This window comes from Neofelis nebulosa, chromosome 7 (assembly GCF_028018385.1).
Source record: "Neofelis nebulosa isolate mNeoNeb1 chromosome 7, mNeoNeb1.pri, whole genome shotgun sequence".
Lineage (NCBI taxonomy): Eukaryota > Metazoa > Chordata > Mammalia > Carnivora > Felidae > Neofelis > Neofelis nebulosa.
This window is the reverse complement of record NC_080788.1, coordinates 82,214,797-82,239,333: the sequence shown is the minus strand read 5'-3', so window position 1 is coordinate 82,239,333 and position 24,537 is coordinate 82,214,797. Positions and strand designations below refer to the sequence as shown.

Below are 24,537 nucleotides of genomic sequence, written 5' to 3'. Positions count from 1 at the left end.
ATAAAAGAATGTCCAATGAAACACTATGGGGGATGGAAATGTTCTCTGTCTTGATTGGGGTATGGTTACACAGATATATACACATGTATCAAAAATAACTAAACCATACTTATAAGACCTCTGCATCCCATAGTATGCATAAGTTTAACTCAATAAAATCTCACAAGGGAGAGGGAAAAAACTTTAAACCAGGCTTTCAGTTCAAGATGGTAGACTGACCATAAGTATTTATCTTCTTCCTCAAAAGAGTAACTATGAAGAGACATGAAAGGAACTTCTATATTCTATTTATCATGTCCTGAATAATTATATAGGTATTTTCACTTGGGGATAATCCATCTAACTGTGCACTTATGACTTGTACACTCTTCTGTATATATGTTATATGCAATTTTTTTTCTATTAGCCAATGAATCAGGTAGCCTCCACAGTTCACTGCTGTACAGAGCAGCTATCGAGCCACTAAATTTTCACAAAAGATGTTAAACTTACCAAGTGTTGGTGTGCTTTCCTAAAGCAAAACAAAAAACAAAAATGAAACACTCCCTAATTAGCAACTCAGATGATAAACACTGGTCACAGTATAGTCCAAAAATATCAACTTTTCACCCCCAATTAAAATGTGCAAATGATAAAAGTAACTTTTAAAAAGACTGTAAGGTGAATATACAGTGTAATGTCCTAATATCTTACAGAGTATCCCAATAAAATAAGCTATAGATCCATTTTCTCACCTCATCTTTCATCCTGATATTTTGCAGCACGTTTTGCTAAAAACGGACCTTCAGCATTTATGTGAGTAAACAGTAAATTTTTTTCTTAATTTTTTTAACACTTATTTTTGAGAGACAAAGACAGAGCACAAGCAGGGGAGGGGCAGAGAGAGAGGGAGACACAGAACCTGAAGCAGGCTCCAGGCTCTGGGCTGTCAGCACAGAGACAGATGCAGGGCTTGAACCCATGAACCGTGAGATCATGACCTGAGCCAAAGTCAGACGCTTAACTGACTGAGCCACCCAGGCTCCCCTAAACTGTGACTTTTATATGACTTATGTGTCAGGGAGCCAAATCTCCAAATCTCCAATAGGGCCTCTACCAGACTACCAAATTCCATAAATATTTCTTAAGCTTAGTATTTGATAACTGTTGAGAAGAACATGAATAATGTCAGATGACTGACATGATGGGAGTGTGGCTTGAATTCAGAAATCAAAAATGTATAATGCCAGCAATTAACATAATTATTCTATAACTCCAACAGTATTCAGCAGTAGATAAAAGAGGCTGGGTTATGGAAGGACATTGACTGATAATGTGGAATCAGGATCCTGCCCCTCCTCTCTTCCCTAACACCTCAGAATAAAAAAATAATAAATCTGGTTTCTTCTTTGATCTTTTACCTCTGGTTTCATAAGGTTTTCTTCATTTATAAAAGCAGGCACAAATTTTTTGCAGCCTAATTAATGTGTACTGTCAGGTTTACTTTCACTCCTCCATGGGAAACTCCTTTTGCCCCTCTCCTGAGGGTACGTGCATACTGGGTCTCTCTCATCTACCCTCAGGGGCTCTTTTGCCAGAGATGTTTTCATCACCTGTTGCAGTCTGAGGTTTAAATGGGTCTTAGTACTTAAAAAGGACACTTGGAGGCAGGATCCTGCTTCCCTTAGAAGACAGCACCAACACTTGGCTATATCTCTGTGTCTCTTATCACTGAGTTGGATCTCCAAGACTCTGATCACTTTGAAAAATACAAGTATTTCCATTTTCTTGTGACCATCCATAAGGCTTAGGAAAAAATTTGATTCATTTCCTGTTGAGAATTATAACAGTAACATAGGAAGGGAAAATTAATATTTAGAATATTCTAATGACAAAATCAGAATTTTCCTCTTGGTGTTTCCAAATTCCCACTGACTCTAACTTTAATTATAACCTGAATAAAGACTGTTGTAGAATTTCCTTAAAAAAAAAAAAGAGGCTGAGTTAATCCACACAAATAAAGGTTAAAGATCAAGGTCACAAAGGAATTGGTAAAGAAGGGGTGTTGTTGGGAATACAACTGAAATAGCCAACTATGGGATCTGAGTATAAAAGGGGAAGAAATGCAGCCACGAGACTTGAACGCACTAGGAAAGTAGCAGGACTCTGGGACCAGAGATCAAAAAGCACATTTATCAGAACTTAAGCAGCAGAAGGAAGACAAGATGTAACATTAAAAAAAAGAAGAGTTTCAGAGTTCAAGACATATTTCATTTACCAACTATTTCAACTAGAAATGAATATAGGAATATCTATGATTAGAATTGTCAACTTATCACGTAATTCCTGACCCAAAGTAAAATCTGAATAAATAAGGGATAATTGCTGTAAATGGATGGAGAAAATCCAAATTACTTATAATATTTATCTAGAACATAATTAACTACAAATTCACAGCTACTAGAAAAAAATTAAAATTATTTCTATAAATAACATATATCCCATCTGATATTTTTAGATTATCCAATCAACTGTTCTCTTCCTTAAGGATAAATTAAAGTTGATTGGGCAGATATTATATACATAAATAAAGAGCCAGATGTACTCAGTGTAAAAAAAAATTTTATTTTGTTCTAAAGCAATTTTAAAACGTGAGCATGATTTATATAACTTTTTTCTACATGCAAGAATGTCTACACTGCCCTTATAACTCAATATTGGCCACAATGAGATTAAACATAAATCTAAAGAAGGTAGATTACTTATAGATTTCATCATCTGACTGCAGACTCTGAACAAAGCAAAAGAACAATATAAAATAAGGCATTAAGATTTTCGGTAATCGTAAGCAATGGGTAAGATTAAATCACAGACCAGTGAAACTGGTCTTGGTGCCACATAATTCATTATACATCCAGTCGATTAGTTGGATTCTTTTGCAAAACATCTCAAGCCTGACTGCAAATATTAACCACTCTCCAATCAGCAAATGCATTAACAATAATGTGCCAATAATAAAATGACACTTAATTCAATTTTCTTACCTGCCTCAATAGTTTCTCAATAGCTGACATTACCATAAGGCCTCTCCAAACAACTGGTGCAGTCTCTTCAACCAGGAAGCCCATAGACATACTGCAAGAGTAAACCAAAAATACAGCTAATTTACATATATTAATCAATATTATTCTGAAAAGTAACATAAAGTAAAAAAGATATACTTACCAAGCAATACCATAATTCAAAAGAGGCCTCATTAGGTTGTCTGAAGTTAAAAAATAAAAAATAAAAAACTCTCTTTTAGAATATACAAACATACTGACTTATTTTCTTATCAAAAAGTGTCAAATTAAAAATACAAATGGGCTATTCAAACTGCTGCTCTTTAACTTCCAACTTATTCACCTCAATAAACAACAGTTTAAACATTATACCAAGCACACAACCAATACTTACAATAGATACAACATCTAAAAATAGTTGGGATAAAGTTTTAAGAAACATATATAATTTTCAAGTGTTTCTAAAAAATAGCCTCTGTAAGTAATTGTATCCATCAATTTTATTCATATATATAAATATATAAATTACATACGTGTTTAGTATGTGTATACATGACAAGTACACATACAAATACACATGCATGCATCTAATAAGTTCTCTATTTTGTATCGCAACATTAATAAAAGTCATATATTAAAAACCACAGCAAACATCACAGTCAATGGTAAAAGACTGAAAGTTTTCCCCTAAGATCAGGAACAAGACAGGGATACTCTCACTTCTGTCATTTTTATTCAACATAATACTGAGAGAGCCAGAGCAATGAGGCAAGAAAGAGAAACAAACAGCACCCAAATTAGAAAGGAAAAAGTTTTCTCTGTTCGCAGATGATATGATTTTATTTATAGAAAATCCTTAAGATTCCACAAAAAGACTATTAAAGCTATTAATGAATTCAACTAAGTAGCAGGATACAAGTCAACACACAAATATTCACTGCATTTCTATAAACTAACAACAATCTGAAAAGAAAATTATGAAAACACTTCCATTTGTAACATCAAAAACAATCAAAAGAATTAACCTAGCCAAGGAGATGAAAGATTTGTACAATGAAAACCTCAAACCATTGCTGAAAAAAATCAAAGACGACATAAATAAAAGGAAACACCTATCATGTTCATTGACTGGAAGACTTAATATTGCGAATACTGCCTAAAGCAATCTACAAATTCAACAGAACCCTATGTCAAATCCCAATGACATTTTTTGCAGAAACAGACAAAAAACCCATCCTAAAATTCATATGGAATCTCAAGGGATCCCAAATAGACAAATCAATCTAGAAAAGAAGAACAAAGCCGAAGGATTCATAGCTCCTGGTTTCAAAACTTAACTGCAAAGCTGAAGTAAGCAAATCAGTGAGGTACCGGCATAAAGACAGATATAAAGACCAGTGGAATAGAATAGACAGCCTAGAAATAAACCATCACATATATAATCAAATCGTTTTTGACAGGAGGCCAAGATCATTCAATGGGGAAAGGACAGTCTTTTCCACAAATGGTGCTGAGAAAACTGGATATCCACAGGCAGAAGAATGAAGTCAGACCCTTACCTAACACCATATGCAAAAATTAACTCAAAATGGATCAAAGACCTAAATGTAAGAGCTAAAATTATGAAACTCTTAGAAACAAACATAGAGCAAAAGCTTCATGTCATTGGATTAGGCAATGATTTCTTGGATATGACAACAAAGGTACAGGCAACAAAAGAAATAATAAACATGGACTTAATGAGAATTTTTAAATGTTGTGCATCAAAGACAGTATCAACAAGTAAAATAGTAAGCCACAGAATGAGAGAAAACATTTATAAATCATGTATCTTATAAGGGATTCATATCCAGAGTATATTAAATCTTTTTGTTTCATTTTTTTAAATTTACATCCAAGTTAGTTAACAATACAATGACTTCAGGAATAGAATCCAGTGATTCATCACCTACATATAACACCCAGTGCTCATCCCAACAAGTGTCTTCCTTAACACCCCTTGTCCAATTAGCCCATCCCCCCACCCATTATCTCTCCAGCAACCCTTTCCTGTATTTAAGAGTCTCTTATGGTTTGTTCCCATCCCTATTTTTATGTTATTTTTGCTCGCCTTCCCTCATGTTCATCTGTTTTGTATCTTAAATTCAACATGAGTGAAGTCATATGATGTTTGTCTTTCTCTAATTTCACTTAGCACAATACTGTCTAGTTCCATCCATGTTATTGCAAATGGCAAGACTTCATTCTTTTTGATTGCCGAGTAACACAGGATATGTTAAATCTTAAAACTCAACAACAGCAGCAAAAAATGAAACATAATTCAAAAATGAGCAAAGGAAGTGAAGAAACATTTCCTCAAGGAAGATATACAAATAGCCAAAAAGCACATGGAAAAATATTCAACCTCACTGATCATTAGGGAAATGTGAATCAAAATTACCATAAGATACCATCTCATACCTATTAGAATGGCTACCATTAAAAAAAAAAAGACCTGACAAACACAGAAAATAAGAAGTACTGGTAAGAATATGCAGAAGTTTGAAGAATACTTGTACACTACTGGTAGAAATATAAAAAGGTATAGCTGCTATGGAAAATAATACGGTGGCTCCTCAAAAACCTAAAAATAAATTACCATATGAACCAGGAACTCCACTTCTTAGTACATACAGAAAGGGAATGAAATGAGGGTCTCAGGGTCTTGAAGATATAGGTGTACACTCATGTTCATAGGGGAATTATTCACAATAGCTACAATGTGTAAGTAACCCAAGTGTCCACTGACAGATGAATGGATAAGCCAAATGTGGTGTGTGTCTATGTGTGTATATATATGTATATATCCATATATATAGATACAGATATAGATATAGGTACATAATAGAATACTTTAAATTATTAAAGTCTTTTTTTTTTTTTTTTTTAATTTTTGGGACAGAGAGAGACAGAGCATGAACGGGGGAGGGGCAGAGAGAGAGGGAGACACAGAATCGGAAACAGGCTCCAGGCTCTGAGCCATCAGCCCAGACAGAGCCTGACGCGGGGCTCGAACTCACGGACCGCGAGATCGTGACCTGGCTGAAGTCGAATGCTTAACCGACTGCGCCACCTAGGCGCCCCTAAATTATTAAAGTCTTAAAGAGGAAGGAAATTCTGACATGCTATAACATGGATGAACCCTGAGGACATTATGCTAAGTGAAATAAGCCAGTCACAAAAGAGAAATACTGTATGATTCCCCTTACGTGAAATACGTAAAGTAGTAAAAATCATACAGACAAAAAGGAGAATGGCAGTTGCCAGCAGCATGGGAGGTGGCAGTGAGGAGTTACTGTTTGAAAGGTATAAAGTTTCAGTTTTACAAGACAAGAAGAACTATGGAGATGGATAATGGTGATGGCTGCAAAACATTATGAATGTATTTAAAAGGCCAGTGAACGGTATACTTAAAAATGGTTAAGAAGGTGGGGTGCCCAGGTGGATCAGTTGGTTAAGCGACTGACTCTTGATTTCAGCTCAGGTCATGATCTCACGTGATCTGACAATGCAGAGTCTGCTTGGGATTCTCTCTCCCCTTCTCTCTCTGCCCCTCCCCCCACGTGCATGCACTCTCTCTCTAAAATAAACAAATAAACTTTATTTTAAAAAAAGGTTAAGATGGTAAGCTTTATGTTATGTGTATTTTACCACAATAAAAAAATATATTTTAAACTCTCCTTTGTCATTGGAGGCAAGAAGTTGCATTAATCTCGAGGGAAAAACAATCTACTGTTTATGACCAAGTACCTACAAAAAACAAAAAAACAAAACAGGAAAAGAAATTACAGTTTACAGTCAACTAAAAAGTATATAAACTATAAAATAATTTATATTACTATAAAATATGGTTTCTTTTATCAAACGATCTGTGTAGCCAGATTCTCATTCATTCTTGCTACTATAGTCTATTTCACCATAATAAGGTATAGAAAAAGCCCTCTAGATACTTTACGCAACTTGGACTAGTGTTGAGCTAAAAGTCTAGGACAGATCATAAAAATCTAGTAGAATTTTGCAGTCAGATTTCATCAGTGTCTTTTAGCCTGTTTCTCCTTCTTAAAGAGACTGAAATTGAGAACTGTAGATAAAACATATAGGCATGGTTTATATGTCAGTTTTTCCCCAAAGCATCCAACTTAAACTTTCAGAGTAACTTTTCACCATTGTGCTCTGTATTTTTTATACTTTGATTTTCTCCAATTACATATGGATACAGATTAAAGAGTCAAGTTGTACTATAAAACTGTTATTGAAAGTCAATAATCTTACAACCCTCTTCCATTTCTTACTCCCCAGAGCCAACAACTCTCAACCCAAATGATTTTTTTAACTTCTCATTTTGAATTAATCTGAGGCTTATAGAAAGTTGCAAACATAGTACAGTCTTCATATGCCCTTTACCTAGCTTTCCTTAATGTTAACATCTTACATAACCATAATACAATTATCACAACCAGGAAACTAACACTGATACAATATGATTAACTAATCTGTGAACCTTATTCAAATTTTCACAACTTTTAGTTGTCTCATAAAATTTTATAGGATTTAGTAATTTTTTCGTGAACACAGGCACACTTTTCAGGTACTCATCCTCTCTATGTAATTATATCACCATTTTAATTAGATAATCATGTAAATGCTATGAATAGCTGAGCAAGATGACATAAAATATGATTATTTTTCCTTTGTTCCCATGAATTGATGATAGGCAGATCTTGTGGTGCATGTGTTTCCTTCATTTTCTATGTATTTCCTAGTAATTTGCTCCTAAACTACCTTCCAGTTTTGTAAATATCAAATACGTTAATCAAATGCACTAGGCATTCATGTCCATTATCCTGAACAAGACTCTGCTTAACTGTTTATAGTGTCTTCTGAATAAAAGGTCTTTTTTATATAGATTTTTTCTTTTTAAGTAATCTCTACACCCATTGTGGGGCTCGAACTTACAACCCCAAAATCAAGAGGCACATGCTCTACCAAATGAGCCAGGCAAGCACCCCCAGAAGTTCTTACTTTTTATATAATCAAATACATTAATTTTTCCCTTTATGGTTTATCCTTTTCCTTTATGGTTTATCCTTTATGGTTTAAGAAATCCTTCCTTAAAATATTGTCAATGAGATATTCTCTTTTTTTAATTTTTTAAAATATTTATTCATTTTTGAGAGAGAGACAGAGTGAGAGCAGGGAGGGGAAGAGAGAGAGGAAGACATAGAATGTGAAGCAGGCTCCAGGCTCTGAGCTGTCAGCAGAGTCCTACAGACTGTGAGATCATGACCCGAGCCAAAATTGGATGCTTAACCAACCAGGAGCCCCGAGATATTCTCTTATAACCCTTTATAGTTCTGCATTTCACATGTAAGTACTTAAACTTATTATTTGGAATTAATTTCTGTGTGTGGTGTGAGAATCCATTTTATTTCCATGTGGATAATAACTTGTCCCACCATGAGTAATCTGCAATGACAGCTCTGTCATAAATCAGGTTTCCATATATGTATGAGTCTGTTTCTGGGCTCTCTATTCAGTTGTACTAGTTTGTCCAGCCTTGAGCCAATACTGAACAAGGTATAACTTTACATTAAGTTCTCCTACCTGCTAGAGTAAATCCCCTACCTGGTTCTCTCTCTTCAGGAGTGTCTTACCTATTCATGGCTCTTTGCTCATCTTTATAAATTGTACATTCAACTTGGTCATTTTCCACAAATAGAATTTTGATTGAATTTGTGAGACTATCAGAAACAACTGATATCTTTATAAAATTCTGTACTCCTATCCATGAACATCTGTTTCTCCGTGTATTTACATCTGTAAAATCTTTCAATAAGGATTTAGAATTTTTTTCCCCACATAAGATTCATACATTTGTTGTTAGATTTGTTCCCAGGTGCCCTGTATTTTTTTTAAGACATTTGTATCTTTTTTGAAATTGCATTTTCTAACTTATTATTGATATATAAAAATGTAATTTTCTTGTATATTATTATTATATCTAGCCAACCTACTAAATTCCCTTCTTCATTTTAATAATTTGTCGAAAGTTTTTTGTTTTGCTTTGTTTTGTTTTTTGAGAGAAAGAGAGAGTGAGCATGCACATGAGTGGGTTAGGCGCAAAGGGAGAAAGAGAATCTTAAGCAGGCTCCATGCTCAGTGCAGAGCCCAACATAGGGATCAATTTCACAACCATTAGATCATGACCTGAGATGAAATAAAGTCAGATGCTTAACTGACCGACCCACCCAGGCATCCCGAAAGTTTTTTTAAATTTTCTATGTAAATACTGATACTTTCTACAGATAATGACAGTTTGCTTCTTTTATTCAATTCCTAATTCATGAGGGTTAGTATGTGTCTGGGTTTATTTGCAGATTAGGAGTGCCTGTTCAATGTTAAATAAAAGGTGTGATACCAGGACTGCTTGTCTCATTCCGAATAGTAAATGAAATGCTTTTGGGGTGCCTAACTGGCTCAGTCAGCTAAGTGTCTGACTCTTGGATCTTGACTCAGGTCATGATTTCAGAGTTTGTGGGTCAAGCCCCACATCGGGCTCTGTGCTGATGGTGTAGAGCCTGCTTGGGATTCTATCTCTCCTTTTCTCTGCCCCTCCCCAACATGTGCTCATATGTGCATGTGCCCATGGTCTCTTACTCTCTCAGTGGGGGAGGACTTAAATGAAATGCTTTTAACAATTCACCAGTAAGTATAATGCTTGCTTTGTATTTTTATAAAAATACAAATACATTATTTAACATTATATCAGGATATCAGGTTAAATAAAATTCTCTTTTAGTTCAAGAAGAGTATTGATAAAAATGGTTTTTTTGGTTTTATAGAATGCCTGTTCAGCATCTTTCTGAATAACATACTTTTTCTCCTTTAACTTACAAAACTGTTAAGTTACGTTAAATTTTTTTCTAATGTCAAACCAACTTGCTCCCCTGGATTAAACGCCATTTAATCACAATATAGCTATTTTATACAATGCTAACAAGTTGCTAATATTTGCTTAAGACTTTTTATATATGTTAATTAGGGAGACTGGTCTATAATTCTCCCATTTCATTCTATCCCACTAAGGCTTTACTAGCCTCATAAACTAAATTGGGAAAATATTATATATTTTTCTACCCTATGAATGAGTTTATATAAGAATGGAATACTGGTTTGCTATTTTCATTGTAAGATTTTTAACTACTGATTCCATTTCTTTAGTAGGTATGGAATAAACTAGATGTTCTATTCCTTCCTCAATTTGGTTTAGTGATATACATTTTTCTAGAGATTGCCCATTTCAACAAAATTTTCAAATGTATCAGCATAAAACTGTCCAAATATCTCAGATTTTAAACCCATGGCTATATCTGTCAAGTCCCTTTTATTATTTCCAATATATTTACAGGTCTTTTTTTTTTTTTTTTTTAATTCTACGTTGCCGGGCATTTGTCTAATTTATTAGTCTTCAAAAAATAAATTTTTGGTTCTCTTGGTTCTCTACTATATCTCCATTTTCAAGTTCATTAATTTCTGCTCTTAATCACTTCTTTCCTTCCACCTTCTTTGGGTTTATTGCATTGCTCTCACTTCTTAAGTTAAACAGCTAATTTATTTTCAGCCGTTCTTCTTTTGTAAAGAGAAATACTTATGACTATCTCTGGATATATTTTAGCTTTATCTCACAAGTTTCCATTTTCATTGTTTCTCCTTTCAACCATGCATTATTTAGAAATTGTTTTTAATTTCCAAATGTGTATGTGTTTTTAGTTATCATTTTGTTATAAGCTTCTAAATTAACTGTGTGGTAGTTAGAAAAATGTAGTCCGAATAATACCAATCTTTGAAATTCACTGCAACTATCTTCATGGCCTATTCCATAATCAATTTTTATAAATGTTCCAGGTGTGCTTGAAAAGAATATTCTATTTATGGCCATTAGATCAAGCTTGTTTGAAGGTAGTAGTTCTTAACATTAACACTTTTGCTGTAAAGTCTATCTTGTCTGACATTAACATAACTATACCCAGTTTCATTTCGCTCTATTTATGGTTTTTAATCCTTTAGCTTTTGCCCTATATATTTTTTTTTTAATTTTTTTTAACGTTTATTTATTTTTGAGACAGAGAAAGAGACAGAGCATGAACGGGGGAGGGGCAGAGCGAGGGGGAGACACAGAATCGGAAGCAGGCTCCAGGCTCTGAGCCATCAGCCCAGAGCCAACGCAGGGCTCGAACTCATGGACCTGAGATCGTGACCTGAGCCGAAGTCGGATGCTTAACCGACTGAGCCACCCAGGCACCCCTGCCCTATATATTTTTATGTTTTAGATAATATCTCTTATAAATAGATTTAACCTATCTGGATTTGGTTTTGTTTTATTTTTTGTTTTCTCCTGTCTTACAGTATTATTGTTTTAACTAGAAAGTTGTGTAATATTTAGATTTATATTGCTGATATATTGGGGCACTGGGGTGGCTCAGTCAGTTGAACATCTGACTCCTGATTTTGACCCAGGTCATGATCACAGAGTTGTGGGATTGAGCCCCATGTCCAGCTCGGCGCTGTGTGTGGAGCCTTCTTGAGATTCTCTTTCTCTTTCTCTCTCTCTCTCTCTCTCTCTCCCCCACTTGCAATCTCTCTCCCTAAAATAAATAAATATATGTATTGCTGAAATATTTGTATTCATACTTACTATTAAATTTTGTACTTTCTCCTGGCCTCCCCCCCTTTTTTTTAGTATTTTTACAGTTTTGAGATTCTTCCCCCTCATTACATTTTTCCCTTTTTTACAATGGAAATCATACAGTTCATTTCTAGTCTTATAATGACTATCTAGTATTTTTTTAAAACATACTTAAAGTGTGAAGTTAAACAACACTTCTACCTCTCTTTTGAGAGAGAGCAAGAGAGCACACACACATAAATGCAAGGCAGGGGCAGAGAGAGAGGGAGAGGAAGAAAGAGAATCTTAACCAGGCTCCATACTCAGCACAGAGCCCAATGTGGGGCTTGATCTCACAACCATGAGATCATCACCTGAGCCAAAATCAAGAGTTGGACACTTAACCAATTGAGGCACCCCTACCTTCTTCCTCTTTGAATGTTTCAAATGAATCACTGTCCCTCCTAAGTCAATTTATATGCCATTGCTGTCCTGAATTTTAGTTTTATCTTGGAGAATTCTCAGCCATTATCTCCTTGAATATTGCCTCTGTTACAGTTTCTCCATTATCTCCTTCTAGACCAATGGTTAGTCCCATGTTGGATCTTCTCATGCTACTTACCATGGCCCTCAAACTTTCATTTGTTTTCCAATTTTCCTCTATGTACTACATTCTGAGTATTTTCTTTTCACCTATATTCATTAATTAATTTTCTCTTTGGTTGTGCCTAATCTTTAATCTGCCCAGATTTTCCCACTCTACCCAGAGCCAAGAACAAATCCAGCACTTATTCCCAGTAATCACTAATGTATGGAAGGATTTATTTTATGATCACTTATTAAGGATATCACAATTAGTGTGTCCAGCTTTTATAAGGTGCATTGAACCTCCCTCCCTCCTTAGATGCCATATTTTGCCCCTATTCCTTCATAAATAATCCTGTAAAATACAGGCCCTAAGCCACCAAGATCAGCAGGTAATACCTGAGTAAATATCAATTCCAGTGCACAACTACACCAGTTGGCTCACACTTTCCTGTTATTTCTGAGTTCTGAGAAATTCCCTTCCTTTTCCACTATCTCAGACATGTACTGAAAAGTAGTTTTTGTTAATATTCCATGTAATATTTTAAGGTATGCTGTTATAGGAAGAGTTTTTCTGGACATCTAGTTTGCCACATCTAGAAGTAGAAAGCTGCTGATTTTTAGTGATCTTAGATTCCTTATGATATCTTACAGAACTCTATTTTTCAAATAATTTTCTGATTATTTCTTGTGAATTTCTAGATAAACAAACATACCACATGGAATTAATAACAATTCTGCCTTTTCCTTTCCACTATTAATAACCCTTACTTCTTTTTCTTGTTTTAGTGGATCAGTTAAAACCTGCAGTAGCAATGGCACTGCACTTGAAAAGATCATACCAAAAATAAAATAGGACAATATGGGTGTCATCTATTTACTTAATCCTCCATTTGAAATAGATGATCTAAGTAGTTTGAGCCTGTTCAAAACAGAACTTTAAGTTCAAACTGGAACTGGAAATGTAAACTAGATGTTATGGACTGAATGTTGTGTTCCCACCAAAATTCATATGCTGAAATCCTAACCCCCAATGTGATGGTATTAGGAGGGGGATTAGCTCATGAGGTAGAGCTCTCATGACTGGGCCTAGTACCCTTATAAAAGATACTCCAGAGGGCTCTCATGCCCTGTCTGCCATGAGAGGAAACAAATGACAAGACAGCTGTCTATCAACTAGTAAGCAGGTCTTCACCAAATGTCAAAGCTGCTGGCACCTTGATTTTGGACTTCCCAGCCTCCAAAACTGTGAGAAATAAATGTTTGTGGTTTAAGCCACCCAGTCTATGGTATTTTTGTCACAGCAACCTGAACAAACTAAGACACTGGGACGGTCCAAAGCCTTTTCACAAAATTGGAAACCAAAATCTCTAACACTATGTAAGAATAATCTTTAATCTTAATCTACTTCATCAGTATGCTAAATCTCCATCCAGAGAAAATGTGTAGTTTAAATACTTCTTGTAGTTTGGTGAATAATAAATTGTAAACTGTAAGCAGCAATGTAAGCAGATTCATCATCATGTTAAATGCATTTCTTCAGAATTTAACAGGGAAAAATGTACACTGAGAGTCCTAAATATTACAACATATACATTAAAAAGAAAGTTAGAAGCACAGTCTTCTTTATCTTCTCCTGTATATTAGTAAACAAAATTAATACCACTTAGTAAACAAAATTAACACCACCTAAAAGCATTTTACTTTAATTAATAAAATCCTCAGATTTGAATGATGGCATAGGCTGAAACCATACTTTTAAATTAGTGGAGAAAGACTCTGAACAACAACTCATGACTATAGGTACAAATTAGTATATGTGCTAATTTTTAAATGTGCTTTTTATTTTTAAAAATGTGTACAGCAATTCCTACACATAAACTTAACAGAAAACCTAACAAAATACTATTGGTTGAAAGTTTATAGAGAAATTTTGGAATCTACTGTCCTGTAACAGCTTTTTGAAGAGACCACCATTAGCTGAAGCTATCATGACAGAGATCATTATTTCATACTTCCTCATATCTTCATGAAAGCTCATACATTGAAGCATAAAAGATTCTTACTCTAAGTCAAACCATTTCAATTGCCATAATGCCATTCATGACACTACGCCACATCCTCCTTGCTCAATTACAACAAAGTTCTATCATTTCTAACAGGTATGAATTTAATTAATGGACTGTATGTTACCAGTGGATTTCGAACAGAGTTGGGAACTACTTTTATATTATAAATTAATTGTCAAGCTAGAAAAGACACTGTGACCAGGTCAAACTGAAGAGCTAGGTATAAAGGAAATAGGCATAAGAAAGACTGCTTTAAATCTTTCTATTATAGTTGAAATTGTTAAATGTTCCAAGGATAACGCTCATCTAGAATCAGATTTTCTTTTTGTAGGGATCCCACCGTTCTTGAATCAGCTAAGTGGTAGACATTCCCATTTACTTGGTATTAGCAATAAAGCTGAAAAATCTCTGTAACTTCTACTCCCTGGCTCCAAAAATTAAGAGTTTTAAATGCATCTGAACACCAAGGTTCAGGAATGTATGCCTAAAAAAATTATAACTTAAAGTCATATAATAGAGACATTAAATCCATTTTTTAAAATGAGGACAGAGAATAACTTTAAAGAATATTTAAACATGCAGTAAATAAACAAAACCGTTTTATAAAAACAAGCTTTTATCCACATATTCATGACAAGACATTCAAAGACAAGAACCTTCAGAAAGGAAAAGAAAACCCAGGACAAAGTTTACAAAGTCACTTTCTCATCACCCACTTTCCTATTCCTTCTTTTGTGTCTAAAACCAAGATTCTTTCTTATGAGAAATCAGATGCAACAAAGAGGTTGCATCCACTGCTATTCTTTCAAGGAGAACTTCAAGTGACTAGATAAGACAAAGTAGTTCCACCAAGTTAGTACCCAGGAAAAGTTTATAATATCCTACTTGTTTACCTGGAAGAAAGAAGGATTTAGAGAGAAGGTGAGTAAAGATAGGAGAATGGAACCTATCAAAACCCAAATGCCAACTTGGACAACCTAAGGCAATATAATAATACTGTTATCTAGAAGTGAAAAGGAAAGGGATGTAGAACACAAGAAGGGAGCAGAAAGAATATTAAAAAATTCTTCTTTGCTTTTATAATTTTACATTTATCACTCTTTAATATTTAAATTTCAGTTATCTTCAGCATATTTTCCCTTTTTGTACCACCTTGGAAACTCACTCTCTCATCCCAGGTATCCACCCATCTCAAAGTTGAAAGCCATTCAAGTATCTTTCTTAAAAATCCAACCTCTTTCCCAAGTAAAGAAACTGCCCCTTTCTTTTCCAACTCATTCCTCCTTCCTTAATCAAAACTCTCATTTTCTCATGTGGGTGGTTTCCATTAGGAAAGGAACCTGAAACAAGTAAACCACACTGACAGCTTAAGCTTTGTAGAAGATACAAGTGTTTTTAAATGGAATCTGCTCAGGAGGATATAAATGGGAGACTATATATAAGGGATATTTCAGAGCAGGGGTGATACCTCAGATTCTTGTCTACTGTGGGGCTAAAATTTTCTTCACTTAGTTAATCACTCAGCAAATACTTACTAAGCAACTAGAAGTATAGAGATAAACTTGGCATCCTACCTCTGAAACCTTGATAACTTATATTGTAGAATTTAACAGGAAAAAATGAAAGGAAGGCTAGAGGAAAAAATAGGTGATAATGAAACTTTGGGTAAGGATAATAAATACTTGATTTATTTACTGTTACTCCCACAACCCATATACCACCATTCCTGGCCTCCAATCACTTGAGAGCTGCCTTGGCATAATTAAGTGATCATTAACTCACAAATGATCACATTCTTTCTTGCTGAAACTACGTACAGACTCAGAATTTCTTCCACATTATGTTCCAGATAACCAGTTGATATTTAAAATGAAAACTATGCATGATCTCTGAGTTAAAGGAGAAGGAAAACTTTAAAAGATGACAGAATGAACCACTTACATTCACTTGAGAATAGTAACACAAGATGAGTTACATTTTATGTCATGCAGTACTGCATAAGATACTTTACAGATACTGTACTTCATTGAATCCTTACAACAATCCTAGGAGGCAAGTACTATCTCCATTTTAGTTGAGAAAAGTAGAAGTCTATCCCCAGCCTCCCCTCAGCTTATCTAAATCCCTTTCTTCTATGGCAGTCTCCAAACCAACTCTCCTTCTTCTGGTCTTCTCTAGGATCTAACACTTAATAAATGTTATCTTGTATGATTATTTACCTTTTTATTGCCTCTAACCTATCTCCCCAACTAAACGCCATATTCCCCTTACTTAGTATGACTGATGCTCAAAACGTATGTTTATATAATAGCCAAAACAATTTTCTAAATAGCTAAACAGTCAAAAGTAAATATACCGAAGGAAAACTGCACACCCTGTATTTGGTCATCCAGGCTTTTGTAGTGCAGTAAAACATTATTTATTATAAGAAATTAGCCATTTATTAGCTGTGTCCTTGAATAAGTTGTTTTTATATGACATATACACTCTTCAAATGTCATACTTCATATGAAGTAGTTTAAGACCAGAAAACTAAAGTAATGTCCCCAAGGTTAAATAGCTAGCAGCAACTAAGCAGTAAGGATTTGAGACTGAACTTATTTCATTTTAAGTTCCATATTATTTTCACACACATATTCAAGAAGCAGGAGGCTTAAGATCATAGAAATACATATGAGATCAGAAGATAACACATAGCTGGAACATTAGCAAGTATAGATTTTCCTTCTACTGCTTGATGACAACCAGACAAGTTCCATGAAATGGTTGAACAATGCTCCAATAAATCAAGTTATTCTGTACCTAATGTAAATTGTCCTTTAAGTCAATTACAAGTTCATAGGATTATTAACAAAGTATTACAGTTGACTATTTTTAGTTATTTTGATATAACTTTTAACTACATCTCTATAATCCCCAATCTTTCTGTTTATTAGGTAATGTTTCCAGCTTTCTTATCTAATTTATTTTTCATATAAGACTGGTTTTCTTCTATTAACCCACCTAGCCTCTTAAAATCTCAAATTCATTTTTAAGCAGCGATAGTTCACTGCAAGCACAAAGGGTTTAAGAGCTGGGATCTGAAACATACAAACAATAAATGCCCACAGTGACATAAAAAACAGTGACAAAAGAAGCGGCAAGTTAGCAAAATAGAAGTGACACACTGGGAGTAGAAAATGCTATCTTAGTCATATGACGGGGCTTAACACAAAACTATACTTCTTATAGTAACTAAAATGCCTGTTGATATGTATGTTGTGAAGCAAAAACAGAAGTCTAAACACACACATACACACACACACACACAAAAAAAGAAGACAAAATTCTGACTGCCATTATAAAAAGTCCCAGTTAAAAGATAAACAGAATATAACAGAGAAAATAAATAGATGTACAACCAAAGACAAAACACTGGCTTCAGTGTGGACTTTATACCAGTGTAGTTAAAAGAATTGTATAAACTTAATTTGTTGTAAGAGGAAAGGAAAAGATACAAAGCATAGAACTGAAAAACTATTTTAAGAAGACTACTGAAAAAACTGATCTACTATAACAAAAAAAAATCATGTAATAAAAAGATACAACTGTGGAATATAAATAAACAAGTTACAATAAAAATATAAAAACTATAAAAGATAATACTTTTACAAATATGCAGGGAGTAACTCCCATAAATATTTTGTATATACAATAAAAGCCTTACTGCATTACCCATTTAGTTACACTAGAAGTTTGGGGGCTCATATGAATGGCCCATATACCAGAGTGTGTGTGTGTGTGTGTGTGTGTGTGTATGAATGTGTGTGTATATATATATATATATATATATATATATATGTATATAAGAATGTGTATATATATATATATAAGAATGTATATATATAAGAATGTACATATATATAAGAATGTATATATATAAGAAATCAGAAGAAGGAAGTAATAGCAAGTAGAATCACTGATGTCTGTGACCCCCACAGTAAATTGGACACTATCCAGAAAAGTAATGAAACAACTGAAGTGTCAGACAGTTTTGTGATTTGGATTATAAGGCACCATTAAATTATTTCTAGAATAGTAAGTGCTTTAAAAATTCCATTCTGGGGAGTAGTAAAAGGATCTTGGGCTGGGTTTGTCCCTCAAACACAGCTAGATCAATATCAAACCATTCTGAACACCTAGGAAATTGATTTGAGGATTAACAGAACAATCTGCATAATTTGAGGGAGAGAAGAGGGCAGGTAGGTGGTGTGGAGAGGTGAAGTGCAGAGGGGAGGCAGCCTTTTAAGGACAAAAAGCACTCACCCTGAAAGCAGCTAGAGAGAAAGAGTGAAAACACACACAGCGGACTGCACAAGAAAAATGTTCCCCAAAATCATTGATGTGAAAAAAGGAAAGCGTTTCAAAATGGCCAGTTTTTTTATGAACGGTGAAGTAGAGAGTCTGAAGTTTCAGAGGTTAGCGCTTGGTGGTGCTCCAACAAGGAAGCAGGGTGGAGCCCCCCAGAATAGGCAGCTCTGTCTGAGGATCCCCTGGATCAAACAGGGCGAAGCAGTTCTCCTGCTTGGAGTGCACTTCACAGAAGTGATTCGGCCTCTCCACCCTCTGGCAAAAGATCCACCCAGTGGGAGCCATCAAGAGGCCAATTCACCGGTATAGGAACAAAGACCGCTGCTGAGGGCAGCAAACACTGACACCAGCTGTGTGTTGCAATTTACCATTAACTCTAAGCTGCTGCAGCGGTGCAATCACGCAACCATTTCCTGGGACACGCCAGCACCAGCCACAGCACAGGGAGACCCTCCGCCAGGGGATCACTGAGGGTCCTAACTGCAGGGGTCTCTGAAGTGTAGGGATTTGAAACACAGAGGCACCTGAGATAAAACTCAGGAGACACGCACTGCCCTAGTAGATAGACAGCGTGGACACAGACAGGAGGGAAGGAGTTGACAGAAGCGAGAGACACAAAAGGGGTGACTGATCACACTTCTGTGAGGACAGATGAACTTCCTGGTCCAGGAGACCAGGAAGTGCAGCGAAGACATTTTCACAAGTAGCCTCAAACTGATCAACCCCAGTGAGCTAAAAGGGCTCCACCAAGTAGAGAGGAGAGCCCTTAGGCCAAGACATTCTCCCTGAGTCTACCCAGCACACCTCCACTAGGGCTAGTTGACCTGAAAATGAGAGCAACAGGCCCTTCACCCAGAAGACCACAAATCCCTTCCATGAGCTTAGTTTACTGACCATAAACTGCTGCAAAGTTTCAGCTACAGGGGAAAGTCCATCTAGCTTCATCTGGATTTTCTGTTTGTTTGTTCATTTTTTGTTGTTGCTTCTGTTTCTGTTGTTGTTCATTTTCTTTTCTTTTGTTTCTTGGATACAGATAAAGCAAAAATTTGTTTTTAATTTTTAATTTTGTTTCTCTTCTCTCTTTTCTATCAAGCTTCTCTTAACAAGCAGACCAAAACATACTTAGGATCTAGCTTCCTTTATGTGATTTCTTTTAATTTTTTAATTTTTATTTCATTCTATTATAGTTGTTGTTGTTCTTTTTTCCTCCAAAATGACAAGATGGAGGAAGTCACCCCAAAAGAAAGAAGAGGAAAAATGATGGCTAGGGATTTAATCAATGCAGATACAAGTAAGATGTCTGAACTAGAATTTAAAATGATTATAAGGATACTAGTTGGGCTTGGAAAAGGCATAATAGAAAGCATCAGAGAATCCCTTTGTACAGACATAATAGAACTCAAATCTAGTCAGGCCAAAATTAAAAATGCTATATCTGAGATGCAAACCCAAAAGGAGGCCATAAAAATGAGGATGGACAGGGCAGAGGAGTGCATTAGCAATACAGAAGACAAAATTATGGAAAATAATGAAGCTGAAGAGAAAAACAAAAGTCAGGGACCACAAAAGCAGACTTAAGAAACTCAGCCATTTGTTAAAACATAATAACATTCATATCATAGGAGTCCCCGAAGATGAATAGAGAGGAAAAGGGGCAGAAGGTTTATGTGAGCAAATTATACATGAAAACTTTCCTAATCTGGGGAAGGACACAGACATCAAAATCCAAGAAGCACAGAGAACTCCCATTAGATTCAACAAAAACCAACCAATAGCAAGGCATATCATAGTCAAATTCACAAAATCCGCAGAAAAGGAAAGAATCCTGAAAGGAGCAAGGGAAGACAGACCAGTTCACAGCAAATCTGTCCACAGAAACTTGGCAGGCAAGAAAGGAATGGCAAGATAAATTCAATGTGCTGAATGGGAAAAAAATATGCAGCCAAGAATACTCTATCCAGTAAGGCTGTCATTCAAAATAGAAGAAGAGACAGAGTTTCCCAAACAAAAACTAAGAAGGGAGTTCATGACCACTAAACCAGCCCTGCAAGAAATTTTAAGGGGGACTCTTTGAATGTAGGAATGAAAAAAAAAAAAAAAGCAACGAAGACTAGAAAGAACCAGAGAACATCACCAGAAACACCAACTCTAAAGGTAACACAAGGTCACTAAATTCATACCTTTCAATAATCATTCTTAATGTAAATGGACTAAATGCTCCAATCAAAACACACAGGAAGTCAGAATGGATAAAAAAACAAAATCCATCTATATGACACCTGCAGATTTAAAGTGAGGGGATGGAGAACCATCTGCCATAATGGAAGTCAAAAGAAAGCCAGAACAGCCATACTTATTATCAGACAAACTAGATTTTGAAACAAAGACTGTAACAAAAGATGAAAAAGGGCATTATATCTTAATTAAGGGGGCCTATCCACCAAGAAGATCTAACAATGGTAAATATTTATGCCCCCAAATTGGAAGCGAGCACCCAAATATAAATCAATTAATCACAAACATAGAGAAACTCACTGATACTAATATAATAATAGTAGGGGACTTTACCACCCCACTTACTGCAATGGACAAACCATCTAAGCAGAAAATCAACAAGGAAACAATGGCTTCAAATGACTCACTGGACCAGATGGACTTAACAGATATATTCAAAACATTTCATCCCAAAGCAGCAGAATACATATTCTTTTCAAGTGTACATAGAACATTCTCCAGAAGAGATCACATACTGGGTCACAAATCAGCCCTCAACAAGTAGGAAAAGGTCGAGATCATACCATGCATATTTTCAGGTCACAATGCTATGAAACTTGAAGTCAACAAAGAGAAAAAATTTGGAAAGCCCTCAAATAGGTGGAAGTTAAAGAACATCCTGCTAAAGAATGAATGGGTTAACCAGGAAATTAAAGAAGAAATTTTAATTTTTTTTTTCAACGTTTTTTATTTATTTTTGGGACAGAGAGAGACAAAGCATGAACGGGGCAGGGGCAGAGAGAGAGGGAGACACAGAATCGGAAACAGGCTCCAGGCTCCGAGCCATCAGCCCAGAGCCTGACGCGGGGCTCGAACTCACGGACCGCGAGATCGTGACCTGGCTGAAGTCGGACACTTAACCGACTGCGCCACCCAGGCGCCCCAAGAAATTTTAAAAAATACATGAAAGCAAATGAAAACAAAAACCCAACAGTCCAAAACCCTTGGGATGCAGCAAAGTCATCCTAAGAGGGAAGTATATTGCAATTCGGGCCTATCTCAAGAAGCAAGAAATGTCCCAAAGATGCAGCCTAACCTTATACCTAAAGGAGTTAGAAAAGGAACAGCAAATAAAGCCTAAATCCAGCAGAAGAGAAATAATAAAGATTAGAGCAGAAATAAATAATATAGAAACAAAAAAACAGTAGAACAGATTAATAAAACTAAGAGCTGGTACTTTGAAAGAATTAATAAAATTGATAACCCCCTAAAAAAATTGATAACCCCCTAGCAAGACTTATCAAAAAGAAAAGGTAGGGGTGCCTGGGTGGCTTAGTCAGTCAAGTGTCTGAATTTGGCTCAGGTCATGATCTCATGGTCTATGGGTTTGGGCTCTGCGTCAAGTTCTGTGCTGACAGCTTAGAGCCTGGAGCCTGCTTTGGATTCTGTGTCTTCCTCTCTATCTGCCTCTCCCCAGCTTGTGTTCTCTCTTTCTCTCAATAATAAATAAATAAAATTTAAAAAATTATTTTAAAAAAAAGAGAAAGGACCCACACAGATAAAAATCATGAATGAAAGAGGAGAGCTCACAACCAACACTATAAAAATACAATTATAAGAGAATACTATGAAAAATTATATGCCAACAAACTGGGCAATTTGGAAGAAATGGACAAATTCCTAGAAACTCACAAACGACCAAAACTAAAACAGGAAGAAATAGAACATTTGCACAGACTTATAACCAGCAAAGAAATTAAATCAGCAATCAAAATTCTCCCAAAAAGACCCCTGGGCCAGATGGTTTCCCAAGGGAATTCTACCAGCCGTTTAAAGAAGTGTTAATACCTAGTCTTCTCAAACTATTCCAAAAAATAGAAATGGCAGAAAAACTTCCAAATTCATTCTATGAAGCCAGCAGTAGCTTGATTCTAAAACCAGACAAAGACCCCACTAAAAATGAGAATTACAGACCAATATCCCTGATGAATAAGGACACAAAAATTCTGAACAAGACACTAGCAAACTGAATTCAACTATACATTAAAAGAATTATTCACCATGATCAAGTGGGATTTATTCCTGGGCTGCAGTGCTGGTTCACTATTTGTAAATCAATCAACGTGATACACCACATTAATAAAAGAAAGGATAAGAACCATATGATCCTGTCAATAGATGCAGAAACAGCATTTGACAAAATACAGTATCCACTCTTGATAAAAACCCTCAACAAAGTAGGGATAGATGGAACAAACCTCAACATCATAAAGGTCACATACAAAAGACCCACAGCTAATATCATCCGCAGTGGGGAAAAACTGAGAGCATTTCCCCTATGGTCAAGAATAAGACAAGGATGTCTACCCTCACCATTACTATTTAACATAGTACTGGAAGTCTTAGCCTCAGCAGTCAGACAACAAAAGAAAAAAAAGACATCCAAACTAGCAAAGAAGTCAAACTTTTACTATTTTTAGAAGACATGCTACTCTGAAGAAAACCCAAAAGATTCCACCAAAAAAATGCTACAATAAAGGAATTCAGCAAAGTTGCAGGATATAAAATCAAAGTGCAGAAATCTGTTGCATTTCTATACAACAATAATGAAGAAGCAGAAAAAGAAATCAAGGAATCAATCTCGTTTGAAATTGCACCAAAAATAGTAAGATACCTAGTAATAAACATAACTAAAGAGGTAAAAGATCTGTACTCTGAAAACTACAGAACACTTATGAAAGAAACTTCAGAGGACACAAAGAAATGTTAAAGCATTCCATGCTCATGGATTGGAAGAGTAAACATTGTGAAAATATCTATACTACTCAAAGCAATCTACACACTTAATGCAATCTCTATCAAAATACCACCAACATTTTTTGCAGAGCTGGAAAAAATAATCCTAAAATTTGTATGGGACCACAAAAAGAAAAACCTGGATATCCAAAGCAATCCTGAAAAAGAAAAACAAAACTGGAGACATCACGATTCAGAATTTCAAGCTAAATTACAAAGCTGTAGGCATCAAGACTGTATGATACTGGCATAAAAAATAGACACACAGATCGATGAAACAATGGAAAATCCAGAAATGGACTATCCCCCCCCCACACACACACACACAATCTTCGACAAAGCAAAAAAGAATATCCATGTGGAAAAAAGACAGTCTCTTTAACAAATAGTATTGGGGAAACTGGACAGCTACATGCAGAAGAATGAAACTGGACCACCTTCTTACACCATACACAAAAAGAAAGTCAAAATGGATGAAAGGCCATAGCAACTTCTTAGTAGACACATCACCAAAGGTAAGGGAATCAAAAACAAACATGAACTATTGGGACTTCAGCAAGACAAAGAGCTTCAGCAGAGTAAAGGAGACAATCAACAAAACTAAGAGTCAGCCTACAGAGTGGGAGAAGATATTTGTGATGGCATATCTGATAAAGGGTTACTATCCAAAAATCTATGAAGAACTTATTAAACTCAATACCCAAAAAACAAAACCCAGTTAAGAAACAGGCAGAAGACATGAACAGACATTTTTCCAAAGAAGACATCCAGATAGTTA

General features: G+C 35.4%; 1 protein-coding gene across 3 annotated transcripts in view; it reads right to left on the bottom strand.

Moving 5' to 3' along the window:
• NUBPL (NUBP iron-sulfur cluster assembly factor, mitochondrial) overlaps positions 1–24,537 on the bottom strand; it is a 240,162-nt gene that overhangs the window by 141,334 nt on the left and 74,291 nt on the right. For 2 of the 3 annotated variants that reach the window (XM_058738761.1, XM_058738764.1), the window contains one exon: positions 3,024–3,114. In XM_058738761.1, coding sequence (XP_058594744.1) covers positions 3,024–3,113 — 90 coding nt within the window. In that variant the 5' untranslated portion in view covers position 3,114. Of the gene's footprint in view, positions 1–3,023; positions 3,115–3,204; positions 3,245–24,537 lie in introns of those variants that run through there. The other variant, XM_058738760.1, reaches the window with a different exon arrangement.